General features: G+C 38.2%; 1 protein-coding gene across 1 annotated transcript in view; it reads left to right on the top strand.

Annotated features, from left to right (window-relative positions):
• WDFY4 (WDFY family member 4) overlaps positions 1-21,290 on the top strand; it is a 704,682-nt gene that overhangs the window by 281,069 nt on the left and 402,323 nt on the right. Inside the window, exons 19-23 of the mRNA XM_006897732.1 lie at positions 8,745-8,976; positions 10,382-10,527; positions 11,771-11,882; positions 13,846-14,036; positions 18,780-18,932. Of these exons, the coding sequence (XP_006897794.1) occupies positions 8,745-8,976; positions 10,382-10,527; positions 11,771-11,882; positions 13,846-14,036; positions 18,780-18,932 (834 nt within the window). The remainder of the gene's footprint in view (positions 1-8,744; positions 8,977-10,381; positions 10,528-11,770; positions 11,883-13,845; positions 14,037-18,779; positions 18,933-21,290) is intronic.

Below are 21,290 nucleotides of genomic sequence, written 5' to 3'. Positions count from 1 at the left end.
ATCTGGTGGATTTGAATCACGTACCTCTGGGATTGCAGTGCAACTTCTTGTCACTAGGCTACCAGAGCTCCCTCCAATTAAACTTCTTTAGGAAATAATATTCCCCCAGAATGCAGCTGGTTGGGTCATAAATTATCTTCTAAATGTTTTGTCATCAAATGTTTATGCTACATTTTTAAATATTAGCAAATTATTTAAATAGTTGCATCATGGTGAAAACACCATGTTTTCACGGGGATATTGAAGCATGTAGGAGATTACATCATGTAGCTATTTTTTCATTTTCAATTTTTATCCTGTTTTAAAAATAATTATGGAGGGAGCTCTGGTGGCCTAGTGGTAAGAAGCTGTGTTAAAATTCTGAAGGTTCACATTTCAAATCCACCAGATGCTCCGCTGGAGAAGGAGGTGCAATCTCCTTCTGTGTCAGTTGGATCTGACTCAATGGTACACAACAAGAAAAAAGTGGAGAAAAAAAAATTAATTATGGCCTGACTATAAGACAAGTTTTATGTCCCTCTTAGATCATGTGTTGTTAGTTGTTGTCAGGCTGACTGCAGCTTATTATTGCCTCATGAACAGTGTTACTGAGCCCTGAATCACCATCATAGCCTTTGCTGTGTGAGTCCATTGCTATGGCTATTGTGCACATCCATCTCATATAAAGTTTCTCTCTTTTTTTGCCTTTTAAATTAGCAATCACAATCTTTTTGTAGTGACTGACCTTTTCTTTTTTTAAAATTTTTTTATTTTTTATTTTTATTGTATTATTTTTACGTGTACCGTCAAATCAGATCTGACTGGTACAGGAGGAGATTGTCTCCTCCTTCTCCAGCAGAGGATCTGGTGGATTTGAACCGCTTACTTCTGGGATTGCAGTACAGCGTCTTGCCATTAGGCCACCAGAGCTCCCTGTGACTGACCTTTTCTAATGACAAATCCAACATAAGCAAACCAGAGTCATACCATCCTTGCTTCTTCTGTCAGCCCATGATATATTTAATATTCTTTGCCAACACAACAATTCAGATTTAGCAATTACTCTTCTTCCTTCTTCATTGTCCTTCTTTTGCATATCAAGAGATTGAATAGACTATAGTTTACATTGCTGTTGTTACGTGCCGTTGAGCCACCTGCAACTCATAGTGACCCTATGCATAATAGCTTTGAACCCTGCCCTATCCTGAGCCAATCTCACTGACTTTGATACATTTAATCTCATCACCCTAGTTAACATGTCAATTAATCTCATCTTGGGTATTCCTCTCCTGCATTGTCCCTCTACCTTTCCAAGCATGATGTCCTTCTCAAGGGACTGGTCCCTCCTGGCCACATGCTCAAAGTATGTGAGATGGAGCTTTAAAATCTTTGCCTCCAAGGAGCAGCGTGGTTTCACCCTCTCTAGGATAAACATGTTTGTTCTCTTAGCACTCCACAGTATGATCAATCCTCTTCTTCAGCACCACAACTCAAAAGCATTAATTCTTCTATCCTCTTTGGTCATTGTCCAGCTCTCTGATACATAGCAAGCAATTGTGAAAACCATGGCCTGAATCAGGTATACCTTAGTCTCCAGACTGAGATTGTTGCTCATCAGCATTTTTGAGAGGTCCCTGATAGCAGCCTCCCCTAGGGCTACTTATCTGTTAGTTTCTTGAGTTCTTCTGGTGCCAAGAGTGTTGATAGTGCAAGCCGAAATTATCAACACCCTCAATCTCTTCGCTATCTATCATGGTGTTGCAAATTGGCCCAATGGTGAGAATCTTTGTCCACTGCTGAGCTTCAGTCCAAATTGAAGATTGCAGTCCTTGATCTTCTTCGGCAAATGCTTCTGGTCCTCCTCAGTTTCTGCAAGCAAAGCTGGGGCATCCCCAGAATGTATTGATGTTATTGATGAGTTTCCTCCAATATTCCTCATAAGGTCCAGCCTCCTGATATGAAAGGTATGGAGACAGAATGCATCCCTGAGACACTCCTTTTCTGATTTTGAACTATGCAAAAAATCAGGAAAAACCATGTTTCCTACCCCTATTCTGAGGACTGGTTCCGAATGCAAGTACAGGTTTCACCTGAGCACACTCAAGTATTCTAGGATTCCCTTTCTTCTCAAGGTTAGCCACAATTTGTTGTGATCCACAGTCACATGTCTTTGCATAGTCAATGAAGCATGGATAGACATTGCTCTGGTACTCCTTGCTTTCAGCCAAGATCCAGCAAATGTTGGCGATAATGTCTCTGGTGCCACGGTCTTTTTAAACCCGGACTGCATTTCTGTTAGTTCTCTGTCAATTTACTGTTCTAGTCATACCTTAATTACCAAAGTGACATTTTTTACATTTTTTCCCACTTTCAAGAGGTATTTTGTAGTATAATTTTCCCAATATAATATGTTCTTTGATTTCTATTATTCATCCAACTAGAATGAATGAAATTTCTGAAAACAGTTGTCATTACTTCACTATTATGTTTTTGCCACATAGGTTTTTCTAAAATTAAAATTGTTTTAAATTTGTGATAATCTATTATCCATTTTTCTTTTCTTTCATTGGCATTATATATTTAGCTAAGGTAATTGTAGATCCATATGTAGATGCAAGAACAAGTATAGAGAGATTTTGTTTATCTTCTACCTAATGCCCACTCGTAGTAGCATTTTGTAAAACTATAGAATCTTGCTCATTATCTTATTTATTATCTTATTCATTTTTTGCCACTTTTGTGTGTATGCGTTCACTTTCCTATACAAAATATATACAATTATCACACATATAATTTATTTTCTTTACATTATCACATTCAAGATACAGAACATTTTCCTCACACAAACATCTCTCCTGTTGCCCTTTTAGAAGTATACTACTTCCATCTATACTCTCTCTCCTCTTTCTCTTTCTCTAACTCTGGCAACTGCTAATCTAAAATGTAGTCATTTCAAGAATGTTATATAAGTGGAATTGTACCTTTTCCCAAGGAAGTTTATTGTTTGAAGAATATATAACCGATTACTTGTGTTGGTAGGTTTTCATCCCCTTTTTTATCATTGACTAGTATTCAGTGAAGAAGGGAATACAGTAGCAGAATGGTTAAATGCTTGACCTTTAACTGCAAGACTAGTGGCTTAAACCTACAGGTCTCTCCATGGGATAAAAGACATGAAGCTCTGCTCCCACAAAACTTGCGGCCTAGAAAACATAAGACAGTTCTGTTCTATCCTGTGGGCCATTATGAGCTGGGATGAATTAGACAACACACAACAAAATGACATGATGAGAATGCACTGGAGATTGTTTAACTGTTCACTTACTGAAGGACATTTGGCTTGTTTCCTGATTTGGAGTAGTATTATAAGTAAAGCTTCTATGAACATTTAGCTTAAGGTGTGTTTGTGAAGTTAAGTTTTTTATTTCTCTGGAATAAATGACAAAGAATGAAAATATTTATATTCAGTTTATAAGAACCTGTCAAACTGTTTTCTTGAATTGCTATACAATTTTAAATCCTCCCAAGCAATAGATGAATTCTCTAGTTTCCCTGACTTTGTAATTTTTGTATTGACACTTTTTTAGTGTTTCAGTGATATATTGTCATTTTAATTTGCATTTCCCTAGCAGTTAATAATGTTGAACATATTTTTCTGTATATCCTTTTTCGTGAAATACTTCTTCATATTTTTTTCTAAGAAATTTTTAGTTATTGAGTTTCAAAGATTCTTTGTATATTCTCAGAAGCTCTGGTGACACAGTGCATATGTATCAGACTGCTAGCTGGTAGTGATTAAGATCCACCAGCCTGTGAGGAAAAGATGGCTGGTCTCCTCTAAAGATTTATATCCTTGGAAACCTGATAAGGAGTCACAATGAGTTGGACTCCAAGGAAGTAAACTTGGCTTTAGTTTGACTTTATATCTTCTAGACATTTGTAATTTGTTGAATATATGGGCCTACAAATAATTTATTCTAGTATTTCATTTGTTGTTATTGTTGTTGATTTTTTCTTCTATACCCATAACATAGGTCCTCATTGAACAAATATTTTCAATCTAACTCATTTGTTCTTCCTTTAAGGCTCATGATTTATGTGGCCCTAAATCTTGAAGATTTTCTGCTGTATTTCCCCAGAAATGTTCTACTTTTACTTTGGTTTATGAAAGTACATTTATATGTTTGTTCATGAATTATTTTTGTATAAGATGTAAGAATTAGACAGAAGTTCATTTCTTTGCCTATGGATGCCTAGTTGAGCTGAAAAACTATACTGCTTCCAATGAGTTGTTTTTGCTGCTTTATAAAAAAAAAATCAATTGAGCATATTTATGTAGATCTATTTCTATGTTCCATCACTTGTTTGAGAGGCTGCAGTACCTTGGGTGTTGCTGTGATACTGGAGGCTATATCACTGATATTTCAAATACCAGAAGGGTCACTCCTGGTGGTTAAGTTACTGCTCAACTTCCAGGCTAAGAGAGTCTAGGAAGAAGGAAAAATGGTCCACTCCTGGGACACAATGGCTACTGCAAATTTTATAAATTGCAGGGAAACATTGTCTGATATGGTGCTGGAAAATGAACTCCTCAGATTGGAAAGAACTCAAGATACAATTGGAGAAGGGCTGCTTCCACAAAGTAGAGTTGACCTTAATGATGTGGCTTGAGTAACACTTTTGGGATCTTCTTTTTAGAAGTAAAAGGATTGAAAATGAGAAGAAACAATTGCAACAAACATCTCCTAATAACTAGGAAATGGGGTGTATAAAGTATGAATCCAGGGAAAATGGAAATTGTCAAGAATTAAGTGGAATACATAAAAAAATAGAGAGCATCATTCTGAGTGAAATATCTTGGTCACATAAAGACAAATATTTTGTAAGGCCAATATTATTAAAAATTCAAAAAGGAAAGGGGAGGCAGAAAGAGAGGAAGGGGGAAGTCACTGGGATAGCAGAAGTTAGTGGATGAAGGGGAGGTGAAGGAATGGGAAAGGTTCAATGGAGATTTTAAAAGACAAGATGATAATAGGAGTCAAACAATGATGTTGTTGTTGGGTACTTTAGAATAGGAACTGACCCATAGCTGACTCTCTGGAAGGTTTTCAGAAGCAGTTAATACCACAAGAGGAGATTTCCCATCTTTCTGTGGAGCAGCTGGCGGCCTCAAACCGTGTGCCTTTGGGGTTGTAGTGCAGCTCCGTGCCACTAGGTCACCAGAGCTCATAACATATATGTGAAGGATTACATAAAACATAATGTACATGAATGAAACAAAATAGATATGAAAGTGTAAAACACAAAGTACATGTACAAAACATTATATATATTTATGAATAATTGTAGGCAAATCAATAAAAAATTTAAAAAAATAGATATTCTATCCATTAATAAGCTGAAATGGACTAGTACTAACCATTTTAAATCAGACAGCCATATGGTCTTCCTTGCTAGGAATGACAGATTTTAAAGGAGTAGTGTCAGATTTATGGCAAAAAATGATCTAGTCTGAATCAATGCTGTCAGTGATATGATAAGGTTTCTATAGAATGACTGAATTTTGCACAATCAGTTCATTGCAAACACATTTTATAAGAAGCATAAACACAGGTTATACACATGGATTTCACCTGGTGGTATACATAGAAATCATATTAATTACATCTGTGGAAAGAAAAACTGGAGAAGTTCAATGTCAGCTGTGAAAACTAGGCCAGGAGCCGATTGTGGAACAGACCACTAACTACTCATATGCAAGTTCAAGCTGAAGCTGAGGAAAATTAAACCAAATCTATGGGAACCAAAATATGACTTTAGGTCTATCCCACCTGAATTTCAGAACCATCTCATGAACAGGTTTGAGGCCTTGAACACTAATGAGTGAAGACCAGATGAATTATGGGAGGATATCAAGGGTATCATCCAAGAAGAGTGCAAAATAAGACGGAGGAGGAAGAAAAGACCAAAATGGATGTCAGAAGAAACTCTTAATATTGCACTGGAGTGCAGAGAAGCCAAAGCAGAAGGAAGAATTCAAGATACTGAAGAGCTGAACAGAAGATTTCAAAAGGTAGCGAGGGATGACAAAGTAAAATATTACAATGAAATGTGCAAGGAGCTGTAGTCAGAAAATCTAAAGGGCCTAAGTCACTCAGCATTTCTCAGGCTCCAGGAACTGAAGAACAAATTCAAACCTCGAGTTGCTATAATCAAGGATGCTTTAGGCAGAGTATTAAAAGATCCAAGAAGTATTAAAAGAAGACGGAAAGAGTACACAGGGTCACTGTACCAAAATGAATTGGCAGACAAAGAAGATTTTAATGAAACAACATATGAGCAAGAACCTATGGGGATGAAGGAAGAAGTTCAAGCTGCTTTGAAGGAAATAGCAAAAAATAAGGCCTCAAGAATAGATAGTATACCAATTGACGTGTTTCAACTAACAGATGCTGGCCTGGATGTGCTCACCAAGGTGTGCCAAGAAATCTGCAGAATACCACTTGGCCAACTGACTGGAAGAGATCTATATTTGTTCCCATTCCAAAGAAGGGTCACCCAACAGAGTGTGAAAACTACAGAACAATATCATTGGTTACACATGCAAGCAAGATTCTGCTGAAGATTATCCAAAAATGAATGGAACAGCATATCAGCAGAGAACTGCCAAAAGTCCAGGCCGGGTTTAGAAGGGGTCATGATACTAGTGATATTGTAGCTAATGTTAGATGGATCTTAGCTGAAAGCAGGCAATACCAGAGGAACGTCTATCTGTGTTTCACTGATTATGCAAAGACATTTGTCTTTGTGGATCATAACAAATTGTGGTTAACACTGAGAAGAATGGGAATCCCAGAACACTTGATCGTGCTAATGTGAAACCTATACTTAAACCAAGAAGAAGTCGTCAGAACAGAGCAAGGAAACAATGCATGGTTCAAAATTCGGAAGGGTGTCTGCCACGGGTGTGTCCTATCTCCATACCTTTTCAACCTGTATGCAGAACAAATTATACATGAGGCTGGGCTCTATGAGGAGAAGTGTGACATCAGGATAGGGGGAAGATCTATCAACAATCTGCATTATGCAGATGACACAATCCTGCTTGCTGAAACTGAGGAAGACCTGAAGCGCTTGCTGCAGAGTGTCAAGGAGTGAGGCTTCAATATCAAGAAGACAAAGATTCTCATGCCTGGACCCGTTGGCAGCATCATGATAGATGGTTGAAGAGATAGAGATTGTTCACAGCTTTAGTCTGCTAGACTCCACAGTCAACACTCTTGGCACCAGCAGCCAGGAAATTAAAAGACACATTGCGGTGGGAAAGTCTGCTGTTAGGGACCTCTCTAAAGTACTGAAGAGCAATGGTGTCACTCTGGAGAGTAAGGTGCATCTGATACAGGTCATGATCTTTGCAATCACTTGTTATGTGTCAGAGAGCTGGACGATGACTAGGGAGGATAGAAAGAGAATTGTTTAAACATGTGACAGGGTAGTGAAAGTAGCAGCAGCAGAGATGACAGAACCAGAAGGCCAGATCTAAATAGAAAGGTGAGTGCCATCAGGACAAAAGATTTGCTCATGGAGTAAGCATTGCTGGGCATTTGTTGAGGGGCTGGGATTGCTCAATCATGGAGTTAGGTTGAGGACCTTTGGTTCTAGGCTACTGGTGAAGTGGGACTTAACATTGAAGAGCTGAAAGAGCTAAATACTTCGTAATATTTGCTGAGCAGTGCAGAGAGAGGCCAAGGCCAAGAGGCTATGGTCAAGTATAGTTGAAGAACATGTCAGGATCATAGCAAGATTCATTAACAATTTGTGATATATAGATGATACAACCATGCTTCCTTAAAGTGAATAGGACTTGAAGCATTTACTGAAGAAGATCAAAAACTACAACCTTCAGTCTGAATTATACTGTAACATAAGGAAAATTAAAATGTCCACTTCTAGACTATTGTATCTATTCTAGAAACTGTTTATTTCCATATAAATTTTATAACACTGATTATTGAAGTCTACAAAAATACCTTGCTGAGGTCTTAATAGCATTTTCACAGGATTTCACGAAATTATAGATCAGTTTGAAAAATATTGCCTTCTTAACCATATTAAGTCTTACAAGCTATGAACATTGTGTATCTGTTAGTTTATGTTGGTATTTATTTCTTTCCTCATTATTTTGTAATTTTTAGCATACAGGTTCTTTACATGTTTTCCTAAGCATGTCATTTTCTTGGAAGCTATTAGAAGCGGTACATTGTTTTTAAATTTTAACTTTTGTGTGTTCATTCTTAGCATACAGCAAGGCAATTTATTTTTTTAATGTTTTTCTTGTATCTTGAAATAATAGTTAACTAATTTATTAGTTTTATGATGTTTTTGAGGGCTTTTCAAATATATATTTCTTGTGATTTTTATATTAGGCAATATTCTCTTCTGCAAATACAGGAAGTTTTGTTTCTTTCTTTTGCAATCTGTTTATCTGTAATGATTAATGTGGCAATATTTAATATTTAGATTCTCAGGAGAAATGACTGGGACAAAAAACTACCTTTTTATGCTTATTATTTCTTATCACATTTCTTTTTAAAGATTTTTATTCCTGCCATTTTGTTGCTTTCAGTTTTGAGTTATTTACTTACTCTTTAAGAAAAATCAGGTTTTGCTTTAAGAGGGGAATAAAAAGCTTCATGTTATATCTGTCTGCATTTACCTGATCAGTACTGAGTTTCTACATTGCTTATCCTTTTTTGTTTTGAAAGATGTTATACATTCAAGCTCTACCGGGACCTTTCCTTTCAATGGATCCATCTTCATTTGTGGATGTGTATGGATATATTGCTACACCTCGAATTTGGAAGCAAAAGTCATCATTGATCTGGCGTCTTGGCCCTACATACCTCTTTGAAGAAGCTATCTCAATCGAAGCTCTGGAAGTTATTAATAAACTTGGTCCAAGATACTGTGGTAACTTCCAAGCTGTACATATCCAAGGTATGGAATATTTTTATTTGTAAGGTTCTTTTTGACATATTTTAAATCGTCATCTTGTTATTTAGAGTATATTTATAAAGAATGAACAGCACCAGCCAGTCATTAGAGAAGACTTCTGTTATTTCATCATTATGTTTTTATAATCCAACACAAAAGTACAGAAAAAAGGGAAAAATAAGTACAAAGAAAGAAACAGCAATATCCTTCATGTTCCAACTTCGAAACACCTGATAGAGGAGAATGACTAGGTCATATTCATAGAAAGAGACAAGAATGAGATAAATAAATTACATTTATTTTAATGAAGAAGCTTTTTAACTAAAGTATACTATTCAATTTTTAAACAGGAAGACAAAACAGCCACATTTTCATTATTGATTGCTGTCTGTTCATGCAGGGAGCATTTCTCTTTTTGTTCTGTCCAGTCTAGAGGGACAGTTTTCACTGGACACATGAGAAGTGGATCAATGTCAGAAGCCTTGGGCACAGTATGAGACAGCTGAGCACTGTTGAGTATTAGTTCTGAACTTCATTTCCTTTGATAAATGACAATAGCCAGTGTGCCATTCTATAGGAATTGGTGTGATAAGTTTAGGTCTAGACCAAGTCACTGACTCTATTTTCATGCCAGAGATTATGATGTTTCAGTTATAGAACCCTCACCTTGCATGAGGATTATCTGGATTCAATTTCTGGCTGATGTATCAAATACACAACCACCACCTGCCTGTCAGTGGAGGCTTGGACATTCCTATGGTGCCGATCAGGTTTCAGTAGAACTTCAAGACAGATGTGACCTGTCAAGAAAAGACCTGGTGATCTACTTCCAAATATTAGCCAATGAACATCCTAAGTTTCACAGTAGTACGAACAGCAACTGATCATGGGAATGACAAAGGATTGGGAGAATGTCATTCTGTTGTTCATAGAGTTTTCATGAACTGAGTACTGACTTGATGGTTGTGAACCACAGAAACATTGTATGCTCTGGTTCTCTAGTAACAGATGTAATCTTGTTCTCTAGGAAGACAGCTCATGAAAACTCTTAGCCCTTTTAAGCCAGATTTCTTTCTTATTTATAAACTGCTTTTTTTTTTTTTTTTTTTGCTATCTACCATGTTGGCTTTGAGAGTGAAGTTATATCCTCTCAAAGGATATATTTATGATTTCTCTTCTTGTAATTCCACATCTGGAACATCTCTATTTTATAGTAGAATAACTCTTGTGAGATTTCCTCACAGTTTTCTACAAGTGCCAGCCAAGTGGGGGTGGGGACAAACAATGCGACACACAGGCGTCTCCTTGCAGTTGTTAATTCACTGTGCAACAATGATATTCATCCCCTGAGGGTTGATTTCCTTTTTGGTAATACAAATTAGTAAAGGTGAAAGGTATATTGTTTTAGGAGAAGATTGCGATGCTGAAGCTGTGCCTCTTGTCATGGAGGACAGGATTTCCTTCGGACTTCACGTAGCCAGCTCGTCCAGCACCAACGTGGCAGATATAAGACGTGTTTACAATGAGGTGGACAGCCGCCTGATAGCTAAAGAGGTATACCTTTTAACTTCAGTTGCTACACTTTCTTTGAATCTTGATCTTGTTGCATGCTTCTGTTTTTAATGCTTATACAAATACAAATTTGTGCTTGCATGTGTTATTGTTGGGTACAATTGAGTTAGACCATTGAGTAGCTGAGCCTCCAGCAGGTTTTCACAGGCTGTAAATCATGTGGGACGAGACTGCCCTTCTTTGTCCTATGGAGCAGGTGATGGATTTGAACTTCAGACCTTTGGTTGGCACCTCAATTCCTTACCACTAAGTCACCAGCGCTCACTTGCACTCATATGTTGTTGTTGTTATGTGCTGTCAGGTTGGAAAAACCTATTGTGGACCCTCCAGCAGATTTTCATAGGCAGTTAATAACACAAGAGGAGATTACTCATCCTTCTCTGTCAGAGCTTCTGGTGGATTAGAAAGATGCAAAGAATTGTGCATCCCAATTCATTTGCTAAAACATCTTGTATCTCCACCATTAACATCTATTAAGACTAAATATTTAGTTTATAATCACTTAGAGAGGAAAGCAGATGGTCTTCACAGTAGATCAACAACAAATGAAATAGTTTGAGACCTTTGCAGACTGAGGATTCTATTGGCCTTTCCTTTGGCTGGATTCTACTGGTCAGACAGCACTGTTCCTTGAAATACTGTAATTTGTTTTGTTTTGTTTTATTAGGAAGGCAAACTTGTAAATTAGTAAGCACATGCATTTAAAACTGTTAGATTTACTATATCCTTATCTTTGCACAAAGAACTATTATTGAATGCTGGTAACTTTGGGCATTTTTAAAAAATATTATTACCACATTATTGGACAAAATGCCATCTCCCTTTAGTAGGATCAGGACCTAAATCCAGATGAGTATCAACACTCTGCCTATCTGAGTAACAATGCATCTTCTGGAGAGGTTGCAGGGGCTCATCTTCTCTTCTACAGTAAGCGAGGACCAGTGCTTGAAGAGCTGGATGACATCAAACAGCCCTGGTAGCATTGTCTCCCCTCAAATGTCTTCACCCTTCTTGCTCTGTTAATGCCTCACTGTGAGCACATGGGGCTCTGGCAGAACCCATGCTGCTTCCTTATGATAGAGGTATGGGGGGCAGGACATGCGAACAGAATTTTAACTTCCATCCCCTGACGTGGGCATCTACTCAGATTCCAGTAGGAGTTCATGCATAAGACCTTCCTCTACCCAGGAATGTTTCTTAGGACTAATTGTCAATTTCTCTCTAGATGAACATTTCATCCCGTGACAATGTCACACCTGTGTTCTTGCTAAGAAATTGTGCTGGCCACCTCTCAGGATTTCTTCGAACCATTGGAGCAGCTGCTACAGGACAATTAGGTATGCAAGGCTGAGAACATTGATTGCTATTTGAAGAGAAGAACTTGTGTTGTCAACATTTGTTCCAATCAACAATTCCGAAATTTCAGGCAAGAAGGAAGCAGTGGTGGTGTCAGTACACTGAGGGCCAGGACAGGGAAGTTAGTGCAGCTGAGAAGTGTCCCCGCACATATGGAAATCTGTGTGTAAATTACTTAGCATTGATAAAAAAAAAAATGAATGCCACAAGTGTGTGGCTTTCAAGAAGAAAAAAAATGTTTTCTCATAGTTCTAGAGGCTGAAAGTTCAAATTAGGGTTTCTGTCATGTTGATTCATGTTCTTCAGTTCACTAACAGAATTATCTTGGTCGTTCCGTTGTTTGTAGACAAGTCCTCACATGACACCCATCCCCCCTCTGAGTGTGTGATACTGTCTAATGTGCTCTCTTTTTTAAAAATTATTATTAAATTTTATTAGTTTTAATGAACATTTACAGAGATTTTGGGTTTTCATTCATTCATTGTTGCACTGTTTTCTCTACCCTCCTCCCCAGTTCGTTCTTCTTTCCCCATCCCCCTTGAAAGTCTGTTTTAATTGTCCAATTGCCACAGTGCTTGTCAAAGCCATTTCTGATTAATCTCCTTTGTCAGTGTGTCCTTTGCCATTCCCTATCACTCTTCCCTGAGAGAGACTTCACCCTGATTCATAAGGAAAAGGGGATGGCGTATTCTCTTAGCTACTTCCTGCTGAAAAGGGACGCTGTAGGTTTCAGGGTGGAGATCTTCTCTCACTACTCTAAAGGGCCCCTTTGGCAATAGGAAACACATAGACTATTATGGAGATTGATTTTGGAATTTAGATGCACTGTTATCAGTTGTGCTTAGCTGTACATGTTCATATCCTTGAAGATGTATCATGCAAGTGTTGCAGCCTAGAAGACACAAATTTAACTAACAAGTTAAAAGTACATGAGTCAAAAATTAAAAAGCAATAATATTCTGAGTAGAGGTTCTAATAGTGGCACAAATCAAGTTACAGAGGGAAGGTGGTTCTTACAATAAAAGGCCTATAGACTAGCACTTTGTCTATTATAGTGTAGAGGTTAGGAACCACAAGATGTAGAGGCTCAGCTATGTCATTTATGGCTAATGTGCTCTTTTATAAATTGCCACCTAGCTTAGATTAGGGCCTATGCTGCTCTAGTATGATCTCATTGACATAACAAAAGAAGTCCTTCTTTCCAACAGAGTCAAAATAACAGGTACAGTGTCAGAACTTCCATATTTCTTTTTGAGGCCATGAAATTCAATCCATAACAATCAACTCCTGATGCCATATTAAACATAATTACAGGGAATATGACACTGGAGTCTCTTCACTGGGAACCCATCTAGTGAGTGTATTGAACAGGAACCTACCTAGTAAGTGCAGTAAGCATGTGTACTTGACTTTGAGCATAGAAGAAATAGCAACCAGGATACTGTAAACTATGAAGATATCAGAGTCCAGTCTAATGGAATCTAGAGAGCAGACAAGAGTCAGAGGTTATCAGAGTAATGAGGAGGCAGAGGCTGAGAGGTTGTACGGCTCATTGGGCATTCCAGACAGTAGCAGAAGAAGGCCATTTCCCTCCTAGATCCCACCTGCTGGTGAGGATGAGATGATTACCATGCAATCAGGCCTGCTGCCTCCTACTAGAAGGCCTCAGTGAGGAGCAATCTACAGTTTCAGAGCCTTTACTATGGCTGCTGTTGTCCATGTTAACAGTAACTAGTGCCTTTATTCACCTATATGAGTTTTGAAAGTTGATCTGAATTTCTCTGGGCTGTTTCATCCTCTCAATGAATCAGAAAGGATTTTTCAGTGATCTAGGAATTTTACAAGCTGCTCTACCCTTACTATCTAGATTGTCTTATGTGCTAGGAGATTTCCCATGGCAGTGAATCTGGGTCTTATTGATCAAATGCCCCTTTGTCCTAACAGGAGTGAGGGTGTTCCATTCTAGCCCTGCGGCCAGCAGCTTGGACTTCATTGGAGGACCTGCAATTCTCTTGGGTCTCATGTCCCTGGCAACAGATGAGCACACTATGTATGCAGCTGTGAAAGTCCTGCACTCCGTCCTGACCAGCAATGCCATGTGTGATCGCTTGATGTGGCACATCTCTGGGTATCAGGTAAGCTGAGCCTCTCACATGAGTCTTGGATACTCCAAGAGTATCATCCTGAGCGGCAGGGGCAAACATCTCTTCTCTACTGGACAGTCCTTCCAGCGGGACTTATGAGAAAAGGACTCCTAAAGGCCCCAGGGACCGAGACCAGCATCACACAGAGCAGAGCCAGTTAACCACCAGCTAGAAATAAGGATGACAGGACTTTATCTCAAGTACTTTGGGCATATTAGAGGATCTGTGAAACAGGTCCTTCACAAGATATATTGACACAGTGACTACTACAATCATGGGGTGAAAGGCATCTCATGATTAGTGAGTTGTGAGGATTGGGAAGGGTAGGTTAGTAGTATTTCATTCTTTTTAAAAAGATTTATTATTATTATTATTAATTTAATAAAAATTTACAGATATTTTGGATTTCTATTCATTCATTCCATTCCATCCATTCATTCGCTTTTCTCCCTGCCCACCCCTCTCCTCCAGTTTGTTCCTCTCCTTGAAAAGTAAAAGAAAAATCCTTTCAGTGTTATACAATCCCTCCCCTCAAGTCCTCTCCACTTCATTTTAGACTACTGTCATGACAATAATACCTTATAATATATCCCTTTTAAATAATTCTTTCTCGTCTGTTTCAATGTATATAGTTCTCCATAAGTGAGAATGATGTGACAATACCTAAAAAAAATTAAAAAATTGGAAAACTTAAAACATATGCTTCAATGGCAATGAAAGAAAATCAAAAGGGGGAGGCTGGGTGAACCTAGATGATAAATGACAGTGGTGAGTATAAACACTACGTTCAAATTTCTTCTCAAGTATTTTTTAAAAACATTATTTCTTGTTATTTGAATGGAAGTTTACAAAGAAATTGGCTTTTCATTCACTCATTTATGCAGATATACCCTCTCCCTTTCCCCATCACCCCCTCATAATGCTCAGTATTTGCTTGTTAGCTGCATTACTCATAATGTCTTATCACCCATTCTTTTCAGAATTACCTTCCCTTCACGTTTTCCAATGCTGTATTCCTTGTCTATCCATTCTCTTCCTTCTTTCCCCAACTCCCCATGTACCCATCGCCCTCTTAATTTTTTAACAGAAGTCTTATATGTCCCTCTGTGACTGAGTTAATTTTTTAAGTGTTTTAACCTCTCTTGACCACTTCTTTATAAGATAGAACCCTCCCTTTTACTCCACTTCTCTCTCAATAACTTCTTGTGACCTTTATAAATAGCGGGCTTCACCAGTTCATGTGTTGTATCTCTATAGATTCATATATCTGTGGTCAGGTTCATTCTACCCCACCCAACACACACACATAACACATGTTCATGAGGGTACAAGTTGGACCTGTTCACTGTTGTGCCCCAAAAGCTCATAATATACTGGTACTCAGGAAGGATTTTAGGAATGGATCAGTGTCTTAAAAATAGATCTACAATTAAATTGTTTGTTCAGGAGAGGGCTAGACAACTTTTTAAACTTTAGTTACGCGGTGTTCATCTGCTGGTTTGAGATTGTGAATATGAAAGCATAAACTTAACTATCTATATTATTTATACAAACTTTGTCACTCTAGTCTCAGACTAAAAAGGCATTCAGTTGAGTTTTACAGGATGAATTTTCTTAGAAAGATAGTATTAAAGACACAGCTTAAAAACATACTCAAGAGAAAGACTCGAGAAATCTAGGAATAGTTGCCTGCACAAAGCCACAGGAAAGGCCAGGCTATGTGGTCAGTGCCCAGCAAGCTTAATAGATAGGGAGGGAGGAACAAGAACTTGGCCACCCTAAGGTGAGTGCATTTTATCTCTTAGGTAATAGGAAGTCACAGGAATTTTTCAAACAGAGAAATGGTATGATTTATTCTTTTTCCTTAGAATAGTCTTTATGAAGGATAGACTGGAGGAGGACAATTTGGGCAGGGAACTGAGATAGAATATATCACGGTATTTAACTCTTTCTGACCTGGAAAAACTCAACATTTTTTAAAGTTATTGGACAGATGATATCATAAAGGAACCAGTGTGGCACACCCAGGTAATGCTACAGATAGGGAAAAAGATATATGAAGTTAGACAAGTCTGAGAGACATTAGGTAGAATATAAAATAGTTTCAATGGTTCTAAAGCTCAGAGGAGTACACAGAGCTGGAATTATAAATGTGAGACTCATCAGCATAAAGATGATAATATTTTAATTAATGAAATGTATTTTATTTGGAAAAGAGAAAAGCCCAGAGAAGAATGAAAAGGAAGGAAAATTGAGAAGGAGTGACAAAGAACTACTTATACAAGTATTAAAAATACAAGTAAAAATATTGATATGAAAGAGGTATGAGGAAATAAAGACAATTTTGTCCAAGAAATGAAGAATATAAAAAATGTTTGAGAAGCAAGAGTGTGGCCAAACAACACTGAATAACGATGAAAAATGAAGCAAAATAAGAGCAGAGATGTCACTGTTAGATTCGATCACCTGGAAGTCATCAGTGACATTTCCAAGCAATGTCTGAAGAGAGAGAAGCTGAAATGAGGGGGGGGGGGGTTGAGGGGAGGAAAAGAGAGGAGAGGAGAGGAGAGGAGAAAATGAATATTGAAGGAGATGAGGGTGCAAAGCCAGAGTGCACTCATAATACTTTCCAAAATTTTACTTCTGAAGAGAAGTGATGAAATGGAATCAGAGCTAAAAGGAATTACAAGGTCAAGAGAGAGTTATTTTTAAGATGAGACTGCTAGAACATATTTGTGTGTGGATAGGCATGATCCAGGATAAAGCTGAATGAAGTTAAGGGAGAAAAGTTAGACAAAAGAACAAAGTCCCTAAGGAAGCAAGAGGTTATAGGGCCCAAAGTCAGATAGGTAAGACATTGTGCCTGTGATAGAAAGTAATGCAGAACAGATACTCTTAGATTTGGTACAGGAAAGCCAAGAACATTCTATTTCCCAGCAGAATAGGAAATGATTTGCTGAAATAAGATAAAGCATAAGGGAGATTTAGAGAAAGAAGGGAAGATACTAAGTGATCTTTAGATTTAAGAAAACCATCTTACTAGATAAATCATGTTGAAAATTCAGGCCAAATTGAGTGTTAATCTGCCACTTGATACTGTTGTGATAAATGAAACCTATTGTCCTGGGTTTATAAGTTTCTCAAACCACTTTTCAGATATTCATTTTCTAATTAAGACCTGGGGCTAGGTAGGAAAGTTAAAATTAGATTTCAGATATGTTTAAGAAGTAACTAGTTTAGAAATTTATTTAGTATTTGTTGATCCCTAAGCAAAGCATTCCAAGGTATATTGAAAAACAATATACAGAAAGGCAAAGAGGAGTAGTAGATTGTATAAGGTCCATGGATTACTGATAGAGCAATGGATGAGATGGATGAGAGTCTAGACAGCAGGAGTGGAAGTCCAGATGAGATGGATGACAATTCAGAAGACACACATTCCTGACCCAGATGGATGTTAGAGATCCTGATTTTTGTACATCCACAGTCAACAGAGACTAAAGTGTGATAAGATCTGTTGTTTTTAAGTCAAGTGTGGGGAAATGGACCAATGGTTAAAACCCCGTATTGTTAAGATTCACATGCACACTGTTAACTCTCCAGGTCTGGACATAAGAAAAAAAAAATCTATCTGATGATTGGCTTGGTACAGTGGTATAACTGGAAAAACAGTGTGATAGGAACAGTTGCTGATCAGCACGTGCTGTATTCATGGATCTGGAAGGCAGTGTGATAGCTCTCCAAGACTGCCTTGCAACCTTGTCAGAGATTTTATATCTTTTTTCAACTCTTGATCTAATTGACATATTATTATTCTGTGTTCAAAGTTACAGGGCTCTCCATCCACAAAGACAATTCTTCTATTACTAAGAAAAGAGTGCCCTACAAACAGTTTCTACTGTTTTATTATTACTCAGAAAAGAGTTTCTACAAACAGTGCTAACTCACATTATTATATCTCTTCTCAAAGTTAAAGGGTTCTTATTTGTGGAAGCAATTAACCTTTCTGAGGCAAATGATACTTTTCATCTCAATAAAGCATTGCCTTATTTTTCGAAGCAGTAACATTTTCCCATGATAGGAGATCATAGTCTGAGGCTATGATTTTAATGGTCCCTCACAAAACTATTTACACCAGCTTAACTGATTTACAGGTGGCACAACATGATGCTAAATCTTATTATAAAGAAGTTAACCATTAATGAAAGCTGAACCTCAAGACTCAAGTATTGTTACAGAGAAGCAATGAAGGCTTAAACTTTCAAATGGAGTACAAAATGTCAAACTTCATTTAACTTTATCTTGTGCTAAGATTTAAAAACCATCTTGAATCTTATTAATATTATCCCTCAGAGGGACTCATGAGTAGGCATTTTCCTGGTTGGGTATATGTGTAAAGTCCAGTAAAGAAAATTAGAAAGAACACTTGAAAACATAGGAGGAAGCCATGACAGAATGATATCTTAGAGTTCAAAGGGAAGAGAGCAATAGTCCCTAGTGGGAGGTCATGCCACACAAGTGCAGAACATTGGACACTGGTTGGGGAAGTAGCCATAGAAATTAGTGCATGCATCGTTTTCCTGAGAGCATGGGAATTAAGAACCCAACACCCAAGATCAAAGAGTTTCATACTAGACTGACCCAATGTGCTGTTAGGAACAAGTAAATAGAAAAGGAGAAAGAACTCTAATGATACATTTATGAGGAAACTCCTTTGTGCTTTGATCTTTTCAGATAATGGCATTTCTGCTGAAAAAAAAGGCTTCACTCCTAAACTACAGAATTTTTCAGCTAATTCTCTCAATTGCTGGAACTGCAGAACTGTGCTTCAGATCATCTCTTATTACCAATATTGGTGTCTTCCAACATGTCCTGTGCAATTTTGAGGTAAATTGGAAACTGGCTCTCAGTCCTGACAAGTGCATGTAATAGTAAAATAAAACAGGTTATTCTGGACTTTCTATTAAATGCAACAGATCAAATTCCTGACTAGTCATGGTAAATAGAGGGCAAATCACAAAGGCACTGGAACATACAGTGAAATCTGAGTTGTGTATGGGCAGTGTGGCCTCAGGTAAGCTTCTTAACATATTGAAGTCCCAGTCTTTGGAGGAGTGAAGGAAACAAATTGTTATGCTCTAGATTGTTGTACAAATATTAAATGCTTTTAAACAAAGTACCCAACTTCGTTTTGGTGTTGGTTTGCCATTTATAGATGATCTCAAAAGACTAAAAGCTACGATGGACATATGAAAGTGTGAAGATTGATAAATTAATGAAATATTATTTTCAGAGCACCCAGCGGGCCAGGTGCTGGCAGTACAACAGTGGCTGTGACCCATGCTCTCCACAGAGTACGTGGGTCTAATGCACAGTCCACCGAAAGCACAGTGGACTAAGTGCCACATTGAGGGAGGCAAAGACAACCTGGGCAGAGGGAGTGAGAACAACAAGCAGTTTAGAGCAGTAATGTTTCCACAGGATAAATAACTTTAACAATGAATCTGGTAGAATGAATCTAATGGGAAAAGACCATTCTAGGTGGAATTCCTATAGATGAGTACACAAATATGAGGGCAACAATGAATACTTGAGAGTAAGTGCTTGGTGAGCACCATGAAGGTCTGTGCTGGTTACAGATGAGTTTGAGGAGGCTTGAGAAAAAGACAAGAGGAAGGCACTGAGCCACTTGCTGTGTTTTTAATTCAAAACTATGTGCTGGTGGTCAATGTGAGTTCCAGATTGGACTGCTGTTATGTGCCGTCGAGTAGCTTACAACTCATAGCGACCCTGTGTACAATAGCTCTAAACCCTGCTCTATCCTGTGCCAAATGCACTGCCTCTGACACACCCATCCTGATTACCCCAGTCACTAAATCAATCCACCTCATAGAGGGTCTTCCCCTCCTGCACTGTCCCTCCATCCTCCCAAGCATGATGTCCCTCTCCAAGGACCTGTCCCTCATTGCAACATGCCCAAAGTAGGTCAGATGAAGCCCCAGAATCCTTGCCTCCAAGGATTGCTTGGTTTAATCCTCTCCAGGATGTATCTGTTTGTTTTCTTGGCAGTCCATGGTACATTCAATACTCTTCTCCAGCACCACAGCTCAAAGGCATCAATTCTCCTCCTATCCTCCTTGATCATTGTCCAACTCTCTGATGCATAACAAGTGATTGCAAAGACCATAGACTGTATCAGATGCACCATAGTCTCCAGAGTGACACCATTGCTCTTCAGTACTTTGGAAAGGTCCCTAACAGCAGACTTTCCCATCGCAATATGTCTTTTTATTTCCTGAGTGCTGGTGCAAGATGGTTGACTGTGGAGCCAAGCAAACTAAAGTTGTTAACAGTCTCAATCTCTTCACCATCCATCCTAATGCTGCCAATTGGTCCAGTGGTGAGAATCTTTGTCTTCTTGACATTGAGCCTCAATTCATACTGAAGGCTGCAGCCCTTGACCCTCTGCAGCAAGCGCTTCAGGTCTTCCTCAGTTTCAGCAAGCAGGGTTGTGTCATCTGCATAATGCAGATTGTTACTAGATCTTCCACCAATGCTGACTCCACAGTTCTCATAAAGCCTAGAAGAGAAAAAGAAAGACCAAAATGGATGTCTGAAGAAACTCTGAAGATTGTACTGGGATGCAAAGAAGCCAAAGCACAAGGAAGAATTCAAGATACTAAAGAGCTGAACAGAAGATTCCAAAAGGCAGCAGGGGATGACAAAGCAAAATATTACAATGAAATGTGCAAGGAGCTGGAGTCAGAAAATCAAAAGGGCAGAACTCAGTCAGCATTTCTTAAGCTCAAGGAACTGAAGAACAAATACAAAGCTTGAGTTGCTATAATCAAGGATGCTTTAGGTAGAATATTAAATGATTCAGGAAGTATTAAAAGAAGATGGAAAGAATATACTGAGTCACTATATCGAAAGGAATTGTCAGACACAGAAGAATTTAATGAAATAACATTTGAGCAAGAGCCTATGATGATGAAGGAAGAAATTCAGGCTGCTATGAAGGAAATAGCAAAAAACAAGGCCCCAGGAATAGATGGTATACCAATTGATGTGTTTTAGCTAACAGATGAATGTTGCCCTGAATGTGCTCATCAAGTTTTGCCAAGAAATCTGAAAAACAACCACTTGGCGAACTGACTGGAAGATATCTATATTTGTTCCCATTCCAAAGAAGGGTGACCCAACAGAGTGTGGAAACTATAGAACAATATCATTGATTTCACATGC

This window comes from Elephantulus edwardii, unplaced genomic scaffold (assembly GCF_000299155.1).
Source record: "Elephantulus edwardii isolate Elephantulus edwardi_28Jun2011 unplaced genomic scaffold, EleEdw1.0 scaffold00213, whole genome shotgun sequence".
In the NCBI taxonomy this organism is placed as follows: Eukaryota; Metazoa; Chordata; class Mammalia; order Macroscelidea; family Macroscelididae; genus Elephantulus; species Elephantulus edwardii.
The sequence above is the reverse complement of the archived record's forward strand: the minus strand, read 5'-3'. Positions and strand labels throughout refer to the sequence as shown.